This window comes from Crassostrea angulata, chromosome 10 (assembly GCF_025612915.1).
Source record: "Crassostrea angulata isolate pt1a10 chromosome 10, ASM2561291v2, whole genome shotgun sequence".
Classification (NCBI taxonomy): Eukaryota; Metazoa; Mollusca; class Bivalvia; order Ostreida; family Ostreidae; genus Magallana; species Magallana angulata.
The window spans coordinates 54,726,721-54,754,368 of record NC_069120.1 but is presented as its reverse complement, the minus strand read 5'-3'; the positions used below and the strand labels follow the sequence as shown (position 1 = coordinate 54,754,368).

General features: G+C 35.3%; 1 protein-coding gene across 1 annotated transcript; it reads right to left on the bottom strand.

Moving 5' to 3' along the window:
• Nucleotides 1–297: 297 nt before the first annotated feature.
• On the bottom strand, nucleotides 298–27,639 carry LOC128165069 (uncharacterized). The gene is made up of 33 exons (XM_052829269.1): nucleotides 27,544–27,639; nucleotides 25,360–25,428; nucleotides 24,813–24,970; nucleotides 23,746–23,856; nucleotides 22,970–23,185; nucleotides 22,495–22,625; nucleotides 21,902–21,949; nucleotides 21,572–21,709; nucleotides 20,547–21,398; nucleotides 19,520–19,689; nucleotides 19,108–19,284; nucleotides 18,525–18,695; nucleotides 18,111–18,305; nucleotides 14,432–14,476; nucleotides 14,169–14,258; nucleotides 13,223–13,366; nucleotides 12,727–12,792; nucleotides 12,405–12,488; nucleotides 11,959–12,060; nucleotides 11,227–11,400; nucleotides 10,823–10,980; nucleotides 10,281–10,458; nucleotides 9,977–10,071; nucleotides 8,777–8,948; nucleotides 7,788–7,898; nucleotides 6,383–6,532; nucleotides 5,419–5,556; nucleotides 3,540–3,693; nucleotides 3,134–3,237; nucleotides 2,157–2,273; nucleotides 1,458–1,656; nucleotides 1,171–1,250; nucleotides 298–875 (listed from the first exon to the last, which is right to left on the bottom strand). The coding sequence occupies exons 1-33, from the start codon at nucleotides 27,637–27,639 to the stop codon at nucleotides 849–851; spliced, it is 4,920 nt and encodes a 1,639-aa protein (XP_052685229.1). The 3' UTR covers nucleotides 298–848.
• Between the last annotated feature and the right edge of the window lie 9 nt (nucleotides 27,640–27,648).

Below are 27,648 nucleotides of genomic sequence, written 5' to 3'. Positions count from 1 at the left end.
AAAAACCTGAAAGAAACCATCAATAGTGGGTATTATTAAATAGTGCCATGAATAAAGGTAGCTTAATATTCAAAGACTCTATTCTATTGAATAAAGGCTATGAATAGAGGTTACATTTAAATGTACTAAGATAAATAAATCCAATGTACACATATAAACCTAATGTGTGAAGTTGTTGGTAAGTGTATCATATAAAAATGTTCTGCATTGACTGCTACTTTCATAGCTTGTATAAGACACAAAAAAATCATTTCAATTTTTATATTTACAGCTTCTCTGAATCAAAGATATAGACCATTAAAAGTTCTGTTGGCACAATCTATTGACATAGATGATTTATATAATATATATACAATAAACAAATACATAAATATATTGAACTAAAAATTTCTAGAGTTATATAATAGATGTATACAAATTGCACAAAGTAAGGAAACACAAGTTGTGTAAAACTGCACCTATCCACTCTCACATTGTCGTGTAACACGTCTTACTTCACTGTATCAACAGAACACTTGTCACAACACTTCAATCGCTAAAATATTGCACTTCATGATGCCTTTAGATGAAATTAAAGTTGATTTGCCCTACAAGCTGTGAGTACCATTGTACGAGCATTATGGAATGTTTGGTTATCCCGCCCACACTAATTGATATAAATTAAATCAGTTGATTGTACCCGTGAATGAATGAATCTCTATTTCAAGGAGACTGTGAAACACATCTACAGAGTGACACAAGATCTACACATGAACAGCTGATCCTAAAGGTGATGGTTCCCCTTGGTTGGAGGGAGTTATGTCCCTTCCCTTGGGGTATCCAATGGTGATTAATATTCTGTAGATTCCTCAACTCCAAGCCCCTTTATCATCAAACTATAAGTAAATATTGAAATTTCAACAGGACTACTAAAAACACAAATAAATCTAATCTATTATTGTTTCAACTTCAAAATTCAGATATTGAACGGATAAAAATCATTCGACTCATTATCAGACCTGTAAGCAGTAATATATATAACTATAAAATGAATATGAAATTTTATCATAACAATCAGACAGAAAATAGATAAATCAAATCACAGCCTCTTTCAAACCCTTTCAAATTGTTAAACAAGAACAAAAAATATGGTATTTTGATTTCAGTATGGCTAGTTGAATGAAATGATACCTTGCTAGGACTAAAGTCAGCAAAGTTGGCAAAAGCATCATCTGAGGATGTGGTAGCAGAGCTGGCAAATGGATCATTTCCTGCTAGAAAGAATGGCTTTTTGTATTCAATATTGATTGACAAAACTGTCATTCAATGGAAAAGTAGCATTCAATAATTATTTTCAGAAACCCATACAAGTGGCTCAATAGGTTTTACACTTTGCAAAATTAGAATTACAAACAAGATTATATACCAGTACTTATAGTTTAGTTTACAGACTTGAAAACAAAAATTTAAACACAAACCTGCAAAAGGGTCACTGTCGAACTCTCCCAGCTGTTGGCTAGGACTAGGGGTGGGTCGGTTTTTGGGAGGGGCGGGTCTGGGAGGGGGTTGTTTTTTCTGTTTTGGGGGCAGGGCAGGAACTGGAGATTTTGGTCCAATAGATGGTCTTGAAGGCGACTTTGGTGCAAATGGGTCGCCTCCAAATAAACTGTCTGGTTTCTGGAAAGGCAAGATTTCAGCAAGATGTTTCATATGGTTAAAAAATAGAGAGATTATCTAGTGTAGTTTAAATTACGCCAAAAATAATGGATGTTTGTTCAGACGTAAAAAAATTAAAGTTTAATGTTAATACACTGCATGATACAATATAAACAATTTGTATTAACCTAAAGATATTTTTTTGCAATATAGTCTGAATCTCCTGTTCTATTTTAAATCATTATTTTGTGTGAAAATATCAATTTTTCGAATTACTGGTATTAAGATATCATAATAATTAGTTTTTGTTATTAAATTTCAATTGATCATAATCTTTATTTTTGCCAAGATATTACAATTTTACATATCTATTCTCTCTATTAAAGTTGGAATTAAATTATTGTGTAGAAGATTTACAATGTTTTCTTTTACTCAAAAGAAAGTCAGAAACTACAGTTTAATGAAGATACTAGTATACAGAAGGCAATTTATAGAAAAAAAATGGTGAATATCAATCCTACACTGGGTTTTGAGGAACCGCTTGGCCCACTTTTCCCAAACGGGTCGAAGGCATCCAGCTTGGTGTTATCAGTTCCTCCAAAGGAAGCAAAGGGATCCACACTCCCGAAAGGATCACCCTGTCAGGAATGGGTTTGATCATGTTTAGAAACAAGTCAACCTCAATTCATTAGGTCACATAAAATTAATATTTAAGTTAGATTCTCATTCTGATTTGCAAAAAATATGGGGCAGGTGGGCGGATTCTATTTATTATTTTTTATTTTAAGTCACCTTTTTCACCGTTCTCGTTCTGGAAATAACAACTGCTCTATTCTTTTAAATGAGTACAGAAACCCAATTTAATCCTTTAATTCCATTTTTTTTCAACTAAACTGTTAATGCACGAATACATTTGTATCCTTATGATAACAATCATGACAGGAATCACCAAAGCGGTAATCCACATGTTTAGGCAGCCATTAAAATGTGTTGAAATTTTTGTTTACCAAGCCCGATTTTTTTATCCAAAATTTTTTTCATCTGTTTTTTTCAAAATGAAATAAAATTCAATGGGGCGGGCCATTATCAGAGGGGCGGGTGGGGATGAGAATTTAAAAATTAATTTTATGTGGCCTTAGTATGATGTGCAATAAGTTTTCCAAACTTGGCTAATGTACAGCTGAGGTCTAATAATGCTACATACATGTTAAAAAATTTATAATAAATTGTTCTGGTTCTGAGTTTTATGGATACATATGTACATGTTTATTTAGGATACATTATAGGAATGCATAAAAGCAATTCCTTTCCCAAACGGTTTTCAATTCCCAGCCTGAAAAACACCTACTAATACTGCTTGTTCAAATAATTTTTTTCTTTTCTTAAAAGCTGAAGAACATGTAATATATAAAAATTTTTAAGGGTATATCATTTTTTTAAAACAACAGAAACATATTAATGCTTCAGGATTATAGAAATATACTGCACTTTTTCTTACTTTTTCAGATTTAGTTGTACCCTCAAAGGCGTCAGATGATTTGAAGGGATCATCTGAAGCAAAGGGATCGCTTCCAAACGACGATGACTTGAATGGATCGCCACCTGGAGGAAAACAGCCACACATTATACAACAGAGAATAATTTGCTTGGACCATAAATGTCAACCTTAATTTTATACTACATGTTTGAATAGATTCTTAAACTTTTAGTTTTAAATGTCAACTTTCTTAAAGATTTGATGGGAGGTAATTGTTTAGATTTGCTTGTACAAAGAATAAATAAAAAATATGTTTTGTTAATTGTTGGAATGCTCATGAGTAAGGATTACTTGTGAAATCTTATAACATTGAGTGGCAATGAAATATAGAGACTATGCAGCAATGTTGAGAGTTTAAATAACCTACCCTCCTTAAATGGGTCCTCGTTCTGGAATGGATCGGATCCTCCCCCACTGGAGTCTCCTCCAAACGCGTCCTTACTCTTGAAGGGGTCGTCCTTGAAATCATCCAGAGTGGAGCCGACACTGAAGTTACTGATGGTGCTGACTGGGCTTCCATACTGTCAACGTAATGTAAACTTACAGTAAATGTAATTGTAACGCATACTGTAATGTATGTAAATGTAAACTTGCAGTAAATGTAAATTGTAACGCAAGGTAGATTTACAGTAACCTTACACTGTCAATGTCAAGCCCTCATGTAGTGAACATATACTGTTAATGTAAGGTTATCATATAGGGATATCATCTGGCAATGTAAGGTTATCATAAAGGGATATCATCTGGCAATGTAAGGTTATCATAAAGGGATATCATCTGGCAATGTAAGGTTATCATAAAGGGATATCATCTGGCAATGTAAGGTTATCATAAAGGGATATCATCTGGCAATGTAAGGTTATCATAAAGATATCATCTGGCAATGTATGGTTATCATAAAGGGATATCATCTGGCAATGTATGGTTATCATAAAGAGATATCATCTAGCAATGTAAGGTTATCATAAAGGGATATCATCTGGCAATGTAAGGTTATCATAAAGGGATATCATCTAGCAATGTAAGGTTATCATAAAGGGATATCATCTGACAATGTAAGGTTATCATAAAGGGATATCATCTGGCAATGAAAGGTTATCATAAAGGAATATCATCTGGCAATGTAAGGTTATCATAAAGGGATATCATCTGGCAATGTAAGGTTATCATAAAGGGATATCATCTGGCAATGTAAGGTTATCATAAAGGGATATCATCTGGCAATGTAAGGTTATCATAAAAGGATATCATCTGACAGTGTAAGGTTATCATAAAGGGATATCATCTGGCAATGTATGGTTATCATAGAGATATCATCTGGCAATGTAAGGTTATCATAAAGGGATATCATCTGGCAATGTAAGGTTATCATAAAGGGATATCATCTGGCAATGTAAGGTTATCATAAAGGGATATCATCTGGCAATGTATGGTTATCATAGAGATATCATCTGGCAATGTATGGTTATCATAAAGGGATATCATCTGGCAATGTAAGGTTATCATAAAGGGATACTATCTGGCAATGTAAGGTTATCATAAAGGGATATCATCTGGCAATGTAAGGTTATCATAAAGGGATATCATCTGGCAATGTAAGGTTATCATAAGGGGATATCATCTGGTAATGTAAGGTTATCATAAAGGGATATCATCTGGCAATGTAAGGTTATCATAAAGATATCATCTGGCAATGTAAGGTTATCATAAAGGGATATCATCTGGCAATGTAAGGTTATCATAAAGGGATATCATCTGGCAATGTAAGGTTATCATAAAGGGATATCATCTGGCAATGTAAGGTTATCATAAAGGGATGTCATCTGGCAATGTAAGGTTATCATAAAGGGATATCATCTGGCAATGTAAGGTTATCATAAAGGGATATCATCTGGCAATGTAAGGTTATCATAAAGGGATATCATCTGGCAATGTAAGGTTATCATAAAGGGATATCATCTGGCAATGTAAGGTTATCATAAAGGGATACTATCTGGCAATGTAAGGTCATCATATAGATAAACTAAACTGTAATTTTAAGGTCATCATGTAAATGTAAACTGTCAATGAAAAGTAAACTTATTGCAAACATAAACTGTCAAGATAAGTTCATCAATAAAGGATATTAGCTGGCAGTCAATAAAATAACAATGTAAATCCCATGGAATATCATTGTAAGAATAAGTACAGGCAATAAACTCTGTCATGTAGTGTTTTGGGGGTGGGATGGGGCGTGTGAACCTCACCGTGGCCCTGGTACTGATGTCGTCCTGGACCTGACTGGAGAAGATGTTGGACACCTCGCTGTTCATGCTGCTATAACTGGCAATACTGTGCTTCAGGCCTCGCTCCTGGTCGTTCAAATGCTGTACTCTTTGTCGGGACTGGAAAAACATAAAAACAAATACTCACCTCAAACAAATAAACAGCTTAAATTCAAATTTGGTTTAATTTGACTTAAATTTTTTGCCAAGGATGAAGCTAGGCATCTTACCTGGAATATCTTAAGCTCATATTTGAGATATCTGAAGCTTTATCTTGAGATTTCTGAAGCTTTATCCTTAGATAACTAAAGCTCATACCTGTAATATCTTAAGCTCTTATTCAACTTATCGTCAGCACTTACCTGAAATATCTGAAGCTCTTACCTGAGATATCTGAGGCTCTTACCTGGGATATCTGAAGCTCTTACCTGAGATATCTGAAGCTCTTACCTGAGATATCTGAGGCTCTTACCTGAGATATCTGAGGCTCTTACCTGAGATATCTGAGGCTCTTACCTAAGATTCTGAAGTTCTTACCTGAGATATCTGAAGCTCTTACCTAAGATAGCTGAAGCTCATATTTGAGATATCTGAAGCTCTTACCTAAGATAGCTGAGGCTCTTACCTGAGATATCTGAAGCTCTTACCTGAGGCTCTTACCTGAGATATCTGAAGCTCTTATCTGAGATAGCTGAGGCTCTTACCTGAGATATCTAAAGCTCTTACCTGAGATAGCTGAAGCTCTTACCTGAGATATCTGAAGCTCTTACCTGAGATAGCTAAGGTTCTTACCTGAGATATCTGAAGCTCTTACCTAAGATAGCTGAGGCTCTTACCTGAGATATCTGAAGCTCTTACCTAAGATATCTGAGGCTCTTTCCTGAGATATCTGAAGCTCTTACATGAGATAGCCGAGGCTCTTACCTGAGATATCTGAAGCTCTTACCTGGGATATCTGAAGCTGCAGGTCATTCTGAGATTTGATCAGCAGTTCCAACTGTTGTTTCCCACCCTCCACTTGCTGTTCCATCTTGGATTCTTCCTCCCTCAGGGAACTTAGTTCTACTCTTAATTTCTCTAGTTCTTTCTCTTGGTTCTAAAAGAAAAAAAACACTAATAATTTGAAACACATCTGCTGCTTAGCATTAATCTTGTATTATTATTATACTTGTTATTTTATGTGATTTTAAACATACATGTACACATGACTGTTGAAAAAAAATCCAGTATACCTTCTATGACCAAAAACACATATAATTTCAACCATAGAGTACTGTGGCTATCATCTCATTGTTTATTTATTTCAAAGTATTTGAGAAGGTGTCATAACAGTATTTCACTGAAGGTTCACGTCAAAACATGGCTGAGGCAAAATAATTCCCAAATTTCCCTTTGAATTTGGGGCGTTTCCGCTGATTTTTTATGAGATGAAAAACAATGTGTAAGAGGTCTAACTATCCCAGTTTTGTAATTATGCGAGGTCATTTGAATTTTTTATGCGTGTTGTTTTCAGAGGGGGGTGAAAAGGCCCAGGCTTGATTTTTAGGCACATGTGTAGCTTCAAGGTAAACAAAGTCTCACGCCTTGCTGGATGCACATGTGTATTTTAAGAGAAAATTGTAAATGAAGCGTTGTTTAAAAAGATGTCAAAAGGATTTTTTTCCAAAAGTTCGTTTTGAATTTTTAATCTGTATCTAAAGTTGTGCAATTTGGGTAAGAATATATAGTAAATTTAATACTGTTACAGTAGTGCAACCAGAAGCCTGATGAAATGGTTGTGAAAAATCAAACAGACTAATTCAAAACAAAATTTATGTTTAGATTTTCAGGCACCACCGTATGCTAATGCATACATTGATTCCAAATTCAGTAAAAAGGGAAAACCTCCATTTTTTAAGTCCAAAATAATAAAACTAATTTATTTTTGCTTTTAACTTTGGCTACAAAAATAATTAACCCTGTCTCCTGCATGACTTTTTAAAAATCTTGGTTTAAGAAACAAAGACTTTTTCAAGGTCCTAACAACGATGTCTAATCTACATATTACTGTATATTGGGAAATATTTGCCCCGTTTCATTGTGCCTCTTTTGCCCTCGTTTTCAGCAAGCGAATTAAAGACTGGGCAAATTCCACTGTCTCAAATTATCTCTCTTCAAACAAAACTGTGTCTTGGTAAATTCAAGACAGGGCGAAACTGTTTTCAAGTGTAGAAGGACACAAACTACACGGGATGAAAATAACCCTGTATACAGTATAGAATATATGTATATGAATGATAAGAGTTTGTTCTAGGTTTAGGCATTGTAAATATTCATGAGACACCTCTCCGTGATGAATATTAATGAGGTACCTGTACAGACATTTCCCGGTTTGTTATCTGAGCCTTTAACTCCTCAATGCTCCTCTGCTCCGCCTCACATTTCTCCCGTATATCTCGTACATTGCTCTCCAGGTCCGATTTCTAAATCACAATAATCACAGACAATAAAAGAATGTCTAAAGTGTTATCGCATCTAAACCAATGTCAGATAAACTCATTGATCAATTTCATAATAAAATATTTAAGGAAATCCATATAAGAAAGCTTTAAAGGGGCATGGTCACGATTTTGGTCAAATTCTATTTTTCTGCTTTTATTATTTACAATGCTTTAGAAATACATTTCAAATGATTAAATGAAATTTGAGAGTCAGTCATTAAGTTATAAGCAAGCTACAGGGCTCAAAATTCTTTGTAATGTAAACAATACTCTGTCAATCAAGGGATGAACTATATTGGAAGAAGAAGAAGGTTCGTGCCCTGTTTTTGCTTACATAGGTTCAACATACCAGTAAAAATTCTTTTTCAAGCTAACTTGTCTATCTTCTTATTCATTTTGAGCATGAATAAACAGTTCTTAACGTTAAACACATTTATTTAAAGTCTAAAATTGGGACTTTTCACTTCAACATTTAAAATATAAAGAAAATCTTTGTTTACATAGTAAAGAATTGTAAGCTCTGCAACTCTCTTATAACTCAACAAATGACACTCAAATTTTGGTTGCATATTAGAAACGTCTTACTTGAGCATTAAACATTAAAATCGGAAAAATATTTTTTGACCAAAATCGTGACCATGCCCCTTTAACTTCAAAACATAATAAAATCCCAAAGGGGACTGAGATGATTAGTTGATTTCTAAGGGAAAGATATGATATTTGGTGGATTTCCCCCTGGAAGACTGAGTTGATTGATTGATAGGTGAATTGTCCCCCAGGCACTGTAATAATTGGTTGATTTCCTTGGGGCTGAGTTGAATGTTGGCCTCCCTCCAAGGATAGAAATGAGAGGGTAATACCTTTTCGTCGAGCTCATCCAGACACTTCTGAGCCTGTTCCTTCTGGTTCTCCAGTTGTTGGAGTGTGGCAGTGATGGCGTCCAACTCCTTCTGTAGCATGGTGACCTCCCCATTACAGATCTTGATGTCTGCCTCAGTCTGAGAGCTATCTCTCTCCAGCTGTAACTTCTCTCTGTCAACACAACAACTTCATAGTAAAAATACTATACTTAGAGTACCTAGTATACATACTACTAAGAAGCATTATAGTATAATACAACTAGATACTATTGTTACACAATTTCACAGATCTGTAGAAGCTGTAACTCTAGCTGAACCTTCTCTCTGTCAAGGCAACATCTTCATTGTAAATGATAAACACCCAAAACTTAAAACGGTTCTAAAGATCAGTGAAGTTGTCTCTATAAGCTGTAACTTCTCTCTATTCAAATACTGTAAAAGTGGTTATTTACTCTAGTCGTTAAGTACACGTTTTCTATGGTCAAACAATATGTGTGGTATTAAATTTCCAGATGCCTGATATACCATTCTAAAATGATCAGTTTTTTACCATACGCGTGGGGGTATTTTATGCGGTTTTAAGCCTACCACGTAACTATTGTAAAAATTTCCCCCACGCGGAAATAACCACTTTTACAGTAATGTCTTTATAGTAAATAACAATCCACAACATGATAGTAGACAATATACAACTAGGTACTATTGTAAGACAGTTTCACAGATCTATAGAAGGTGTCTCTCTAGCTGTAACTTTTCTCTGTTATGGCATACATTAAACTACATACTACTTCATCACAGTAAACAATATACAACAAAGTAATATTTTTACACTGTTTAACAGATCTAAAGAACTCTCTCTCTCTCTCTCTCTCTCTCTCTCGCTGCACATTCTCTGTGTATATATCGTAGTAAACAATTTTCCCAATGAATCACAAAAACAGCCATTATTTACTCCACATAAAAGTAAGTTCACATAAATATATCCAATCAAACCTAAAAAATTTTAAAACTTAAAATTTAATTAGCCCACACTATTAAAATGATTATTTAGTTCATTTAATTATAACACAATCATTCCCGATAAGAGTATAACCATTTCTTTGTATTGATGTATCAGCTTTGTTATTTTTCAACAACCCACGCTTCTGATTTTTCTTGTTGTCTAAGTTTAAGTGGGAACAAGGCTGTACAGTAGCTTACCTCTTCATGCCCTCGATTTCCTTGGAGATGATGTCGAGCTCTTTAATGGCCGAGGAATCGGCGACGTGTCCGTACGGTCCGGCATTCACTCCATCCTGTAACACACCAAACTAATCAGTTCAGAAAGGGAGGTAATCACTGAACAAAAGGGACACATTGACTGATACAAGACAGGAGAAATGTGATTACTAAAACTACAGACACAATTGATCAGAAATCCATATTTCTCTCTCTCCTCTCTCTCATAATTATCACATATAAAGGGAACAAAGCCCTGCCTTATATAAAACAACAAATGACTTACTGTAACTCCAAATTGTGTGGTGTCCGTACTCCCCTTAGGTCGCATGGACGGGGGAATCATCTCAGGGGTGAGGGTAGCGGGGGGATCCACCCCCTTCAGCTTCTGTTGGACCAGGTACATTGCAAGGGCAAACTGTTCATTGTTGATCTTCCCTACTCCATTCGTGTCGCATAGGGTCCTGAGGGAGAAAGAAGTTTTATTCAAATATTGATAGCCTGATTGTGTATTTCATGTATGTTATAATGATAATAATGGTTTCGTGATGTTAATGAAATTTAACCATAAAATAAAGCCAAAACTGCAAGTAAGAAAAAATCAGTGAAAGGAAAATGAGAGTGACATTAAGCAAAGTATTCACATTCTCATCCAATATCTCTCTGTATAATAAATTAACAAAAATCCAGTCATTACTTTTCTCAAAAGCTATATTTATCAGTTCAATTGACACAGAGGTTATAAACAAAGGATTAGACCTGTCCACTTGCCAGAATTACATGGGGGGGAGGGGGGCTAACTTCCAAGTGTTTTATGTATTGACTCACCAGATGTGAGCCAGGGTCGTGTTGGGGAGACCACTCTGTAGGAAAATGCTGCGTATCTCGTCCCCCGACACAAAGCCATCCATGTCGGTGTCCGCGATCTTGAACATCTGGTCAAACTTCATCTTGTCTACCGGGTTCACAACCCACTGGATGGCCATCTGTAAAAACCAAGCCACACAGGTCATAGCTAGTAGTCACACCATCATATTCAAACAGTATAATTTAAGGTCACAAGCAAAATGTTGTTTGACTCGTTTTTTTCTGTGAGGTAAAACCTTTGTGTTTCAAACAACAGGTGTTTACAAAAGTTAATTTGTACAACATTGTTCACACAGAGTCAGTATTGAATCATTGCAACTGTTTTCCCTGGACTCAGACAAGTAGCCTGAAGTTTCTCTACTCACAGCTGGAGAGTCTGCCCGCTGGACTGGGGAATCCCTGGCGGCTACTGTTGGTAGCACAGGTACACCCCCTACTACGGGGGCCCCCTTACCCCGCTTAGAGGGCGGTACTAGCTGAGGGGGCAGTGACTGGGGCACGGGGGTCTTTTCCAGGGCCTTGTACACCAAATGCATGCACTGAAATCAATGAAATTAAATTGTACTACAATGTATAACATATGTAGTGCCACTTCATATACATTTTTATGAATATGTTGATATCTGATGTATCCTCAAATACATGTACATGAAATTTCAAATTAATAACTGTCAGATTCTTCCATACAAGTCTTTTGTCTCTTTCTTTGTTTCAAGTACTTAGTAGTTAAAACTTAGAATTTTTTTTTCAATCAGGGACATGAAATTGAGTAAATTCTAGCAACAATCTAAGCCACTTTCATAATGATATTAATTTATAAAATTCTGTAATATATGTCCAGTATGTATAAGACAATTTTTGGTTTCATTTCAAGAACAGAAAATAACCACCATTAGCTGACAAGAAAAACATTAAACATTAATTTTAGATACATAATATTACATTCATGGAAATTTTAATACATGTGCTGCAAAAACTATGTTAAATCTGTTCAAAATCCAAGAACACCAGGCATTTACTCCATAGAAAATATAGCCTTAATATCATTGATGTTCTCAAGCACCCTAGGAAATGACCGATATCTGTACTACACTGACCACATAGAACTCGTCCTTGTCCAGGAAGCCGTCCTTGTCAATGTCACTGAGCTCCCAGATCTTACCCAGAACCTCAATGGGAAGCTGCGAGTTAATCAGCATCTAAAAATAGATCAAGGGACGCCTGTTTATTTCAGCAGACAACATGGTCAGTATTATATGATAACAGGAATGATGCAACAGCATACTTAAGCTATCTGAACATTTCTCTGTTTAATACTTCAAAATAATTGATGCAAATTTTCACAAGTCTAAGTGAGACACTTGATACAGATCAGAGAAATGACCTCATAAATTTACACACAGGGTCAATATCATGAAAATGACAGAGAGAGGTCAATGTGACACATTATACAGAAGTTAAAGTTACATATGGGGTGAATGTCACAAAGATGACAGAGAGAGGTCAATGTAATACTTGAGTTTATAACCTCCGCCATACTCACTGGTTTGACCTTGTCTCCCGACACACGGTTATTGATGGGACTCAGACCATTATACACAGGGTCATATTTCGCCTTCTCTGCATCCTTGTCAAAAACAAAAATATTTTTAAGATTTATATCTCAACAACTATGAAAATTCATTAAAAACATGTCCAAGATGAAAAAAATGACATTATAAACGTAGGTAGTTATATCTTGAGCGCTTTGTCTGATTCTGGTTCTTCCACCTCTGGATAACCCTAACTAAAGCTAAGAATGCCAACTTTTCCCTTGTGATGGACTGCAAATTCTAAGCATTACATTGTATACACAATTCACTCACTGTGATTATCCACGGGACATTAGACGATGCTGGGGTAGGAGACTCAGACTTTATCTCCACAGGACCCTATAAAATCAAAGTATTAATATAAACGTAATATTAAAATCAATTGAATTTCTTATATAAAGAGCTACAGGTAATGTTCTTTTGTATATATCAGGTAAGTGTTAGCTAACTGACCATACCTTACTTGGAGACATGAAACAAGTTTAATATAATGTGTAGACTAAAAGATGAAAATACTGGTATGCCTAACAATATTATCAGTCTAACCTTTTATATAAAACAATTATTTGTAGATAATGAAAACAAAAAAATTGGTTAATGGACACTAGGTAGCTATTATGATATAGAAAATTTCCAAAACTAATAACAACAGAATTGATGATACATGACAGTATGAAGTTAAAATATGGATCCAAGAGAAAATTCAGTCTATTTTAAAGGTTTTGAGACCCAGCATCTTGTCTGTTTGTGTTGTGGGGTTCTTCCTTACCAGGTTAGGGGCGGGCGTCATCTCGGTCAGCTTGGAGATGTTGAGCTCAACATTGTTCTGGGCCAGGGCCACTAGTTTGAGGGCCACATAGAACCCCGTCTTCTCCAGGTACCCCTTACCTGAGGGGTCAGACAGGTCCCATATCTACAACAACCGAGGGACAAAGGTTACCTCCCCTTGCTATTGCTCTTATAGATATTCAAAGATATATATAATCAAAGATAATCATTGTAAAAACTATAACCAACAAAATGCTTTCTTTGGTGGTTGATAAGGGCTATTAGGTAGGTTTTGTCTTTAGAAAAGTGTTGTATAATCTAATTGTAGAGATTATGGTCCGTAATATTTTTACTGTTATGCTGGCTTACTTTTCTACCTACACAAATCACAATTATGAATACCTAATATTGTTATATTGCTCTTACTGATATGACCCTCTGGTTTAATTTTTACTCAAGAACTCTGCTTTATAATTCATTTCCTTTTCATAAAAATTCTTATACTAGGCTTTGAAGCTATTTTTTCATGATATGCATTCAGAATTACTATACACAATCATGGCTGTTGAAGAGTATACTCAAATATTGTATGAACATTTCCTTATCATTTCAATTAAGATCCTGAAACTTGTGTGGCATCAATATGTAAGTGGATCAAAGGGTCTTCATCTAATTAGATATATTTCCCTATGAAATAAAATGTGATACAGGAAATCAACAATTGTGCCAATAGCCAGTGTTTATAGCTTATTTGCCTCTATTCAAGCAATATTTCTTTAGGTATGTAATTCAAAACAAAATAATTATTGACTTACCTGTGTTATTGGTAGAAGAGTCATCGACTTACCTTGTTTATACTTTTTACTTAACGTGTCAAAAAGAGAATTATTGACTTACATGTTTATACTTTATACTTAAAGGTGTCAAAAAAGAGATTATTGACTCACCTGTGACAATACTGTGTCTGGTAAGGAGGATTTTTTCAGGAAGCTGGCAGCATCTAGAGCACCAATGCTCCCTGTATTGTTAGGATCGGCCTAAAACCACAGATCATTCAAGGAGGTTTCAACAAGTCTAATTCTACACATATGTAAATCATGACATCTTCTTTGCTTTTTCTCAAAAGTTAAAACTTTTTATAAATCAATATGTTAACTCAATAAAATATCAAACACCATAGCGCATGCAACAAGCACCAGCAAAATCTCACCTGTTTGTAGTAAGCTTCATATGTGCCAATATGACTGCCAGCAATCTACAAATGATGACAATAAAGTAGTTTAGGCTATGTGGACTTTGGACTTTACATGTATACCGACTAAAAAAACTCTAAGTTGTAAAGAGCAGAGCACCTATTTAATGGATATACACGTATACTGACTAGAAAAACTCTTTTTATTGAAGATAGCAGAACACCTAATTAATGGATGTCTTTGAGAGGTTTGATTTTTGTATGGATCTGTAACAACATTTCCCTTTCATTTGACATGCAAAATTATGCTGCATATATTGATGTATATATACTAATAACCAACTTTATATCTGAATAAACAGTGACCAGTAAACAACCAATTAATGATGATTAATTTTTCATTTCATGTCGTTTGCAATGCAAAATCCCGGGAGATTTTTTTTTTACATTTGGTTGCATGTGTACTGCAACCTGAATCAATGAAGGAAGCGTTTAAAAAAAATTAAAAGGACTTTTTTTTCTTTCTAGTGCATAAAAATGTAGCTTGGGTACAAATGTATTGATGATTATCAAGGTGTCAATCAAAGAGTAGTGGAAGCAGAAACGTTGCTCAGAGTATAGATAATCAGATACACCATGCACAGTGGTAATGCAAAACATGTGTTAAATATGCAAGAACACTATACGCATAAACATATAACACACTGCAACGGTTTGTAAAATACCAAAGTTTGAAATTACTGCGAATTATTAAGTTAGTATATCCATGACGTTTCAAGTTTAGCCGTTGCGTCCATAACGTGCATTAACAAGTTTCCAGACGTATGTTTACCTAATCTGTGTCTAAATCAATTAAACATTGAATTAAGATTCATTTCCTTGAATTATTCTATACTCTAGATTATTAATTCGTCCAAAAACACATAAATACACCTACTTGTCCGAGTGGAGGAACCGATGCCATTTTTCCGGTGCATCGGAATCAAGTAAGTCGTACGTAAAGTGATTCTTACTCCATGCGCATCCCAACAAAAATAAATAAGCCTTCATTTTCCTTTTTAAAAAAACTCCCAAAATATTAGCCCTTTAATTTTATGTAATAATGACAAGAAAAGGATGTTTAATTGTTTAATAATAATTAGCAACAACAGAGTCTTATATTTGTAGAACATTGGAAGTTATAAACATAAAAAAAACCCAGCATTAACAGCTATATAATGCATCACTGACAAGAAGAGACTGGTATATACACCATAGTACCATGATTAGATTACACATTGACGGATCACCACGTTAGTGATACAGAAATAACTCGGTATTATTGCACACATGAAAGAATAGAAGGGGCAACTTTTATATCATAGCTAGTTCCTTTAATATTCCCTCCCATCATCAATATCCTATTGCTTCATTAGCACAATCATTTATAAAAGTATAACAAGTTTGTAAATATCTCGCTGACAAAGCATATCCAGATATAAATCAAATATCTAATTAACCAAGAGGCTCATGGAACACACCGCTCACGTGAACAGTTCATTGTATCTTTTTATTTTATCCCAATATATTTCAAGGTTAAACATTGAAACCCTCTTGGGCTCCCAGTATTAGTTCTAGGCTCACAATTTTAAAAGTAATTAAGAATCTTTCCTTTCTTAGAATGCTTGCATACTAATTCAAGCATTGTAGCTCTTGAAAATAAGATTTTAAAACATTTTCCCCTGTATATCTATGTAAAAATTTACCCCCCCCCCCCTTGGGAGCCCAGTTTTAGTCCTGCGGTCATGATTTTAACAATAACAATTTAGAATCTTCACTATTAATACAAGCTTTTGTATTGATATTGGCATTTCTGCTGCAGTGAATCTTGAGAAGAAGATTTTCAAAGATATGCCCCTATTTTTACAATTATCTTCCCTTCAATAGGGTTGTGTCCTTTGTCTGTCCTTTTTATTAACATTTTAGAGTCCCCTTTCCATAAGGATGCAAATTTGGCCCAGTGGTTTTAGAAAAGATGTCAAAAATGTGAAAAGTTTACAGATGGACGCATGGACTTCAGACAAAGTGTGATCATAAAAGCTTACTTAAACCTTCAGTTCAGGCGAGCTAAAAACAATAAGAAATTTCAAGATGATAAACAGAAGTTGAAATTGTTTGTATGTACCTTGTATACATGTAGATCATTGCTTGATCTACTATAAGGCTTGAAATTAGCAAGATTTAGATAATCTGATGACAAATAGATATAAAATGGAATGCGGGACTGAGATTAAGTGTATATTAATTAACAGCAAGCAATATATGTAGCCCAATGAAATGAAACAACCTATTTCTACAAGAATTGAACAAATGGATCTGGGATACATTGGACCTGCTAGTTTAATTCTTTCCTCTCTCTTTTTAAAATAGGTTCAATTTTATTCTTAGCAAATGTTATAAAAATATTTCATGTAATATTATTTTTTTTTTAAGATATGTAAGTTTAGTTCTCTAGTTTACGTTCCCTTAGGCAAATCCGGTAAACATATGTATTTTTTTTTGCGGTCTAATGTAACTGCAGAAATTGAAAACGCAGAATATAATTTGATACGTTTTAGAGGTTAAACCGCAAAAATTTCAAGCCGCAGAAAATACCCGTTATACGGTATGCTTTTTTAACCAAAGGACAACTCATTTACTTTCTCTTGATCTAATATTACTTATTCTCAATTTCACCAAGGGGTAAGCAAAATTTCGATAGTTTTGTAGGGTTGTAAAGAAATATAGAGTTTTAAAAACCAGCAGTTTAATATTTCTGAGTATGTTTAAGCATTCACTTGAGGAAAAAAGATTTCCTGTCTAAGGGCGTTAAAGAGCTAATCATAATGGGGCTTCAATTTTTCAGAAACCATGAAAAGGTCAATGCTCAATAGGGATTATACTGAAAATGGTTTCCAGTAATGCTGATAAGCTGAAACAATTCATACTTGCTTATTGACTATATAAATAGACAAGACATATATGTACATGTAAAATTGATTTGTACACAAAATAAGTAAAGTTTGTGTTACATAGATTAAAACCAAGTAAAAGTCAGAATGATATTTACAAAGTTTACACAGCAAACTTCGAATTATCGCACTCTTCACAAAATATTGTATTAGGTCATTCATAAGACACCATAACATCTATAAAAAAAAAAGGTGGTAATCTTTGTCTTTGTTCTTGGAATCACTGACATACATATATACCAGTATGTACATGTACATGCAATACTATTAAGATTAAGAAAATTAAATTCTTGAAAAAGAAAAGTTTAAAAAAAACTTCCTGAGTAAAACTATTCCATCCAATATGTATTTACTTTGTAAAGACAGCTGATTTTGGCAAAAGTTATCAAATTTTCTTTGGAAAGAGTATCTATACAGGCAGTTGTTCAAATCTTTGTTGAGGGGAAAGCTCAAATTTTATACACCTAGCTTAATCTGAGTGTATTGTGAGACAGCAGGACTTTGAATCAATCTATAGCTTCTGAGTCCCAGTCATTATTCAAATTTTCCATAACAGGAATTTCAGCAGTTGCATAGAACAGAATGTTTTGAAATTTGGCTCTAATCTGTTGTGTGCACCATTCGGATCTTGTTCTGATTTGCATCAATCAAAATCTGTTCTGAACCAATCAGATTCTGAGTCCCTTCAGTTTCAGCAGTGGTTTCACCAGCAGGGGTTGCTTGAGTTTGGGTTTTGGGGGCAGGGCGGCCTTGGGATCCTGTGACATTACTGATTTGGACTGAGAGTTCCTCTGGTTTTTTTGTAGCTTGGATTGTTCTGTTTTTTGATTTAATGGCTCTGTTGATTTTGAGTCATGTGGAGGAAATCTTTCTGCATAGATATCAGGATAGGTTTTCTGGAACTAAAGGATAAACAATTCTGTTTAAAAAATCTCAACCTTTCTCATTTTTGGTTTTTAAGTAAAAAATGTCAACCCTGCAAATTTTGTTGAAACTGCACAATGTGGGTTTTAGTCTCTTTTTGACTGACTTACTATTTTGAGTCTCTTTTTGACTGACTTACTATTTTGAGTCTCTTTTTGACTGACTTACTATTTTAAGTCTCTTTTTGACTGACTTACTATTTTGAGTCTCTTTTTCTTGTCCTTGTATGACATGGTTCTGTCATTGATGATCTCCTCCAGCAGATCTCGGATAGCTCGCTGCGAGTTGCTGAGACGCTGAGTCTCGTACTCGGACTTGGACACTTGATGACAGTAGGTCAGACCCACTGTATCATTGGAGAACACCACCTAGAATCAATTTAAAACAACATATAACAAGTTAATCAATCCAGTGATAATGTTAAAAATAACTCATGATGGTGAGAACTCTATGTTTCTTTAAAGATTACTTGTTTAATCTGATTTGGCAACATGCATTCATGTATTTAAATTGGTATATGAGATTTTATTTATGATTAGACAACACTAATTCTATCTCTTGTCTTTATGATGCTAAAAAAAAGACAGTAAATTGTTAATGTTTAGTGTGATAATGTAAAAGTTTAATTGACATTAAAAGATTTATTTTTACAGATAGATGTACAAGAACAAAAAATTAAGCAGGATCTTTGTGGCTCAAATTTCTGAAAAATTAAATGCATGTGTACTCTGAGCTACACCTTTTTCTAGATAACACATGGGATGTGGTAAATTGTATTACCTGAGTTCTTGTGGCAGCAGTGAGTCGCTCATGAACTGCGGTCGTGAGTTCGCCAGGGACGGACAGGATGTGGTTGTAATGATCTATCAGAAAGGAAACGATCTGCATCACAAGACGATCCTCTCGGTCTGAGTCGTCATGGCAACTCAGAATACAGGAAGCAAATGTCTCCAACACCTAAAGGTACAAAAATTGTATGTACAGTTATGTGTTCTATCAAACAATAGTGTAGATAAGTTTGAAGGTCTAAGATACTATCTATAACTGTGTTTTACCAAACAACTTGCAACAAAGTTGTAAATCGTCAAAGTCTCCATGGATTTGGAAGAGCAAAGTTTATTCATAACCATTTTAATTCATGTTTTACTGGTATCATGTAACAATAAAATACTGATCTGTGTGTTAGACTCACTAAGGTCCGGGTGGTCTGATTAACATCCAGTTCAATCTGTGGATTATCCGACATCCGACCCATCAGCTTCAACAGTAGGTGGAGCTTGCGGCGATTGGCGGGTGGCAGCAGGAGACAGACCAGCTGTAGGGCATCCTTGATCCGCTCCTCACTGTCCATCTCACACAGCTCTACAGGTACGACGAAATCACATAAACAATGAAATCACACAAACAATGAAATCACACAAACAATGAAATCACACAAACATTCAATCCATGCGTCTTTAATAAACTTATCTAATAAATATACAACTATAATATTAAATTCTATTTTCCTATCAATGCCATTGGATGGTAGATTTTCAGTCTGGCAATTAATTCATCTACAAATCTATCTTTTATCTATACGGTATTTAATGCTGAGATTGCTCTAAAATAAAATACATGCAGTAGTATATACTTGTACATATACTTTTACTCTTAGATGGTAAAGTTATCTTATAATTTTCTTTTCAGTTCTGCACAATCTGATTAAAATCAGCTGTTCTGATATGCTGCTGCTCAGACACACCTGAAACATCATGCTTAGAGGTCACAAGTATCGGACTGACTCGAGAATATAAATACACGTACATGTATTTAAAAAAAAAAAGGTCAGGTTTTTTAACAATCAAAAATTGCATTTCTTAAATAATGTTCATAGAGGTAACAATAACAACAAGATGCCTGTGTCATTGTTTGACTTCTAAGCCTTTTTAGTGGAGTTTTTTTAATGTCTGCAGATACGAAAATCCCATATACTATGCACAAGTTACGATACTACCTAGACGTTAGTACTTTTCTGTATGAAGCAGCCATCTTGAATGAGCGTTAACATCAGTTTAAAATTTTGCTGACAGAGTTTTGTCAGTCATAATTTGATTGGTTGATCAAATAGTTGTTTAGACATGACCAATAAAGCAAGCTGATGCTTAAGAGCTGAAACATATCAGAACAGCTGATTTTCACCAGATCAAGTTTTGCACAAAACTTGAATTCAAACCTACCAGTAGCAGTGTTACACTTCTTCAGTTTTGATTTTAGAACTGTCCCAGCTTGCAATAGGTCAGACAAACTAAGGCTCCTCCCTGGTAACGACTCACAACTCTCATATATCTGATGCTTCTGTCTCTCTTTCTGGCATTCTGCCAAAAGCTGAGATTGGAAGTCGTGGTGAGCACATGTATGTAGAGAAACACTGGACTTGGACCTGGGAAATCCCGACCTAGTGGGGACTGCGGTGACCCCATCCTCTCCTTGTGACGAGGACCGGCTGGATATGTAGCCATTGTATGACCTAGATGACTGTTGAACCGTGCACTCTCCACAGCTTGGCGACGACACAAGCCCTACAGACGAGGGGCCATAACTCCGTCTCCTATAGGCTTCACTCTTTTTGTCTCCATTTTTTCTGCTGTCACTTTTTCTGCGAGTGACGGGCCTCACATGAGCAAAGTTAACCTGATAAGTCTGACACTCTGGCACTTGTAATGGCTCTGAACTCTCGAAGTGAGTTTCAATCGGAGCAAACACTTCTGCTTCCTCCTCTTTGCTGTAGTCCATGGCAACTCCATTAGTGTAGTAAACACGAGTCACTGTGCGGTTGTCAGGACCAAAAGCTGTTTCATAGTTGGTGATTTTCTCCTGATCAGTGACTGGGTGGATGGGGGAGAGGTCTATGGAGGGGGCGCTTCTCCTGCGACAGAGGGGCGTGTGATCTAGGTCGTTCGGGCCACCGATCGATCCACTCCCAGTGTTTGTTAGATCCAGCAACAGATTTTCCACTGACTCAAACGAAGTCATGGCGTCAGGAGATGTGGGCCCAGCTGCAAGCAGCTGATACGAGCCATCAGCCACAACTACAACAAAACAACAACAATATCATTATCATAATGATGTAGAGGTTAAAAAAATCCCAATAAATAATGGCAAGGTACAGCGTGTAAGAAACGTCTAGATAGGAGAACAGACCATGCAGAGTTGGAGAATTTCTGGCTTGATTACATGAACAGACATTAAATGCAACACTTACTGAAAACATTCAGAATGACCTCGTACATCTCGTAGGTCATCAGAGGTTCATCAAGGCCACAGAAGTACTCCTTCACCACCCTGAACACGTCCCGCTCAAACCCAGGGTAGCTGGGAAGGTCGTCTACCTTTTGTGGCCCTTAATACATAATTAATCAATTTGATACAGATCTATATAACAAAACTATCATTCCATATTTTAAATCCTCCAGATGTACATGACTGTATGCAAATTCAAAGATTGATTGATGTATTCTGGATTACTAGTCTGTAAATGTTAAAACCATCAAGACTGACAAAAAAAAAAAGTTTACATACAGCTTATACTTACAGTGAGCTAGACACTTCATGGCAGACAGGGCCCAGTGTGGTAGCTGATCTGTATAGAACAAACACAGAGTTTACTCAACAGCAAGCTGATTAAAGATTATTCATATATTTTATCTACCTCTCTGAGGCATGTTTTCTTTTCTGAGATACTTGTATGATTAACTTTCTAAGGAAGTTTTACCTTTCTGAGATATGTAAATGTTAACCTTTAATGAGATGTGTCATTGTTTACCTTTCTGAGATATGTTAAGGTTTCCCTTTCTGAGATATTAATGTTTACCTTTCTGAGATATGTTAAGGCTTACCTTCTCATATAATAATGTTTACCTTTATGAGATGTTAATGTTTACCTTTCTTAGATATGTTAAGGTTTACCTTTCCGAGATGTGTAATTGTTTACCTTTTTCAGATGTTAAGGTTTCCCTTTTTGAGGTATGTTAAGGTTTGCCTTTCTCAGATGTGTTATAGTTTACCTTCACAGTTTATGAGATGTTAATGTTTACCTTTCTTAGATATGTTAAGGTTTACCTTTCCGACATTGTTTATCTTTATGAGATGTTAATGTTTACCTTTATGAGGTGTGTTAAGGTTTACCTTTTTGGGGTATGTTGGTGACGATGCCACTCTTGTTGACATATACACAGTTGTGGAGGATGTTCCGCCCCACCACCAGACTGCTGTCCAATATGTCCGCCAGGTTCTCCATGTGTAACACCTGCTGTAATCTGTCAAAACAAGGGACACTCAAAACTTGACAGGTGTAACAGGAAACACAACAGATGCAGCATGTAATGCATCAGAAGTTATATATGTATCTGGTCAGGTGTTCCAAATAATAAACTCACGGACCAAAAATTTTAATGGCAATTTTATCTTTTACATCACAATCATCAAAGAAATAAAAAAATATGCATTTATACAGTATGAAGATAAAAACAGCCATGCAAAATCTTTTATTAAAAATTCAATTAATGGTCCTCCCTTACCTGTTCATAGCTTGATGAATTTATGACAGATATCTTTTGAAAACTAATTTTTTTTTAAAAAGTTGATAAATTTCAGTACATACTTGTCCAGGGCCACGTTTTTCCACATGTTTTCAGTGTCAGCAGAGGACAGTTCCTTGGCTACGATGTGGCATTCTGGAATATCTGGTCTGGGCTCAAACTGAAGATCAAGATCTAACTTAATTGGCCCCGCTGGTTGTCCCGAGTTTGTATTGATGATGTCATTTCTGTTCCTAAGAGGGGTACGCAGGGTCTTCACAGGGGAAGGAATTTTGCATCTAAAAAATAAAATATTTATTGTTTTGGTTTATTCCATAAATCAATGATAGTTTTTAGACTCTTATTTTTAGATTCTGAAAAACTAAACAAACTCCTATTAAAACAAATGTTAAACAAAAGACTTACTAGGACCAACAGGTCCTTACTTTCATCATTTGTTCAGTAATTAGAATCATAAATGTCAGTGTAAACAAAGCACAAGATCGTAATGTGGAACAGTGGCTCAAGGGTCCTAGGCATAAGGCCAGTAACCAAGAGGTTACTGGTTCAAGCCCTGCCATGGTCACTTGATATTATGTGTTGTGTCTGGTGTCCCATCCCTATGCATCTTCATGGCTCAGAGAAGGATTCAACTTAAGAACTACAAGATTGTTAAGACTTCCATAGAAAATCAGATATATTCTTATCTAATGGCACCTGATAGTTTCTCTGTTATCTGAATAGTTTCCCACTGTCATAGTATTACTGATACCTGAGTAGTCGCCCATTAATTACTGATACCTGAGTAGTCTCCCATTAATTACTCGTACCTGAGTAGTCTCCCATTAATTACATGTACCTGAGTAGTCTCCCATTGTCACAGACATCTTGATGGTTGTGTTTTACTCCTCTCACATCTTCTATAACTCGAGCACGGTGAAGTTTTTGAAGAAGCTGCAACGTCTGATTCCTAAAATAAAACAGTTGTCATACATAATTCACTGATATAACAATTTATTCTCATTTATAATTGCAACTAGAAATCATTGAGATAGTAACCATATCAAAGGGCCAACCTAAAATAAAAGACATTTGGATTAAAAGCATTTCAGAAGACTTCCTTTGTTCTTTACCTATGAATTAGAAATTTTCTAGTTGGCATAGAACTTTAATTCAAACTGATTGCAAACCTCTTGGATATTCTTTTGGTTTAATTTGAGCAAAATTGAACCAATGGGAACAAATTTATGGCCCAAAATTGGTATTAAAAGATATCTGCTATGACATTGAAGGCTTTACATTTGACCTAGAAATATGATTCAAGGTCACAACAAACCCTTTACCTGAAAGCTCTTTTTATGTGAAGGATGAGCCAGATAAGGTTATGGGGAGAGAAAATATGATCATGATATCATGATCTGGGATTTTTTTTAATGTAGTCTAATGTGACCTTGACCCTCAATTTAGAAACTTTGTTCAAGATCACTGCATACCCCTTAACCAAAGGCACTCTTTTGGTGAAGTATGAACCATATTGGACCTAGGGGAGAGATTATATTATCTAGACAAGTATTTTTAACATAATTCTTCTATGACCTTAACCTAAGACTTAAAAACTTGGTCAAGGTCACTGTTAAACCTATATCCAAAGGCACTTTGTGGGTGAGGTATGAGCCAAATTGAGCCAAGGAGAAAGAAAATATGCTCTGGATAAGTGATCTCAACCAGACAGTTTGATGGACAAAGGGACAGACAGATAGATGCACAAACTGATCACCACAGGGTGCCCGCTGAGCAGGGCCCTAGTTATTTATCAACAGGCCTAAATCAATGAGGCAAAACAACACATGTATCATTCAAAGACCCTTGCAATTAAAAGTATGTATATTCTTCAATGAAAAACATTTTATGACTATACTATAGTACCTTGTGACTTCTGATGCAAAATTACAGTTGGATCTGAGATAAGCGTGCAACCAGTCCACTGCCTCAGCCGCTGTGAAACAGTTATCGTATGTCTTCATATACCTCCGATGGCGGGTCGCCGGTACTCCTTGCCGAAATGCGCATATAACCTCGTTCCACTGAAAGACCAATAATTTATACATTTCCTTATATCTTATATTACACTTTTACAACTATATCTTTTTCAAAGATCAAGTAGATGATTTTCAGAAAAATGAACCATAGAGGCCACAATTTAAAAAAAAAACCATAATGTATATTTTTTTTATCTAAACAAAATTCAAGTACTAATATTCATTATTTTAGACATGAATAAATTCTTTGGAGAATTAAAATCGATTAACGTTATGCTTCACAAATACTCCGTAGACTTAAATAGAAATGTAATCCTTGGTATCAAAGTAAACATGGTAAATGTAAACAAAGCAAAGCGTGCCTGTCCATTTTAAAAATTGCAGTGAAACATTAAATATTGCAAGATCTTAAACTTGATGATGAACATAATTACCAGCTTTGTTGCTCTGTAAGGTCCCGTAATGGGATTGTCTGTGGTGCCAGCTTGGGCCATAATTGTTCTCTGTTACTTTCTACAATATATCAACATTTTTGGCATTTCAAAAATTCTGCCTTCCGGACACAAACTATTTGATTGGATGATTACTTTCAGAAAAAAAGATAGGCTATACGTTGTCCTATTCGTATGAACATAACAATGCAAAACGGTCAAATTTTTTATACCAATTATCTGGATATAAAGTACAGTGTTGCATTTTACAAAAGTTACAAATTAAATTCTCTACCAACAATTCATTTAAAAGTATAGTCCTAACTCGACTAAAAATTGTCTGACTTATTTTGACCTTCTAAAGGCACCTGCCCACTTCCGGTTATTTTCCGAACTGTCAGACGGCAAGGATGGCAGTGGTTGAGGGACCCCTGAGTAAATGGACAAATGTGATGAAAGGATGGCAGTATCGTTGGTTTGTCTTGGACGAAGCTGCAGGCCTCTTGTCTTATTTTACTGTAAGTTTTTTGACATAAAACCAATATCACGCGAGTCTGTTGCGGCACCTGCACATTGATCAGGTTGGGCACCAGCCCCCATTTCATGGATTGACTCCCATTTGGTGGTTAAATGCCTGAATGGTTACCCATTTTACCTACCTAATGGAACTCTTTTTCGTTTATCTCAGATTATGCTTTTTCTAAAGAAAAGGCGCATCATGTTTGGCACCGGGGCAAGTACCCGCGGTATTCCGAAATGTTTACTTCAAAGTAACACATTCGTTTAAAAAATTCTATGTGTTGGATTTTCCACTCGGATGTTTAAAAAAAGGTCTATGGAAAAATGCACCCAGAAGTCGCATGTAAAGTGGTTTTGTTTTTAAAAAGATCCATTTTATTCAAAGTATGATGACCTCAATCCTCGAACTATTTACTTTTAATTCCTGTCATCCGAGCAAGTGGAAAACAGTTGCAGCTTTACACCACAAAATGCTTTGTAGTAATCTTGACCAAAAGCTAGAAAAGGGGTGTTGTTTATTAAACTACGCACTAATCTATGCATGTAACATCTACTTTCAGTCAAAAGAGAAAATGATGCGAGGAACCAGAAGGGGATGTGTAAGACTCGTGGTAAGTGTGAGACGGTTTACTCATACATTGAGAGGCATGAACATTATCTATACATGACTGGTGGTAAGAGACAGTTAACCCACATATTAAGAGGCATATTACATTATCTCTGTGTAAGACTCATGGTAAGTTTAAGACCGTTTACCCACATATTGAGAGGCATGAACATTATCTATGTATAAGATTCGTCGTAAGTTTGAGACAGTTTACCCCAGTGATGTTCCAACCATCGATTATAATCGAAAATCAGTCGATTGTTATTGCATTCTAAGCGCTTGATCAAAAAAGGCTTCATTACAATTAATCATTTTATGTTTTTATGCATTAATTTTATACAAATACAAAACCTATCAACTAGTCTGTTAATTGTATCTTGCTTATTTATATTTATTTAGCACTAAACTATAAAATATAAAAACGAATTATCGATTATGAAAATCTCACTGATTCTCATCTCTAGTTTACCCATACATTGAGAGGCATGAACATTATCTATGTGAAAGACGTTGGTAAGTTTAAGACAGTTTATCCATATATTTAGGGTTGGTATTTAAAAATGAACATTATCTATGTATACTTGTGGTTAGTTTGAGACGGTATTCTTATATAAGGACTGTGGAGAAATCTTTAACTTATTAAGGAATACATCATCAACTTTGCATACCCCTCAATTCTACAAGAAATTTATTGTTGTTGTTGTTGTACACAGTGTGTAGAATTAAAAAAAAAATCCACTCAAGTTAACCCTTTTGGTTGTAGCTGTGTCTAAAACTTAGATAATTCAATATAGAATTTTTAAGTGATGAAGAGATTTAAATACTGACTGCACATTTTAAAGAATGATTTGATTAACAGCAATTGTAATATGCCAATAGACAATATTTGATAATATGTCATAATTTGCTTCACACCAATGTTTACAAGTGCAGTTTATCAAAAGAAGCTTAGCGCTTGCTTAAAAAATACTTCAAGCTTCTGTAGGTGTTGTTTCTCTATTAACTCAGTGAAGGACCTTTTAGCTTTAGCTTAACACTCTGTGTCTGTACCGTTTCTTTACCTCTGTTGTTGAATCATTCCACAGGGAGCCGTGATTGGGATTGATGATGAAGATGACAGTACTTTTACAATCACTGTTGATCAAAAGACCTTCCATTTCCAAGGT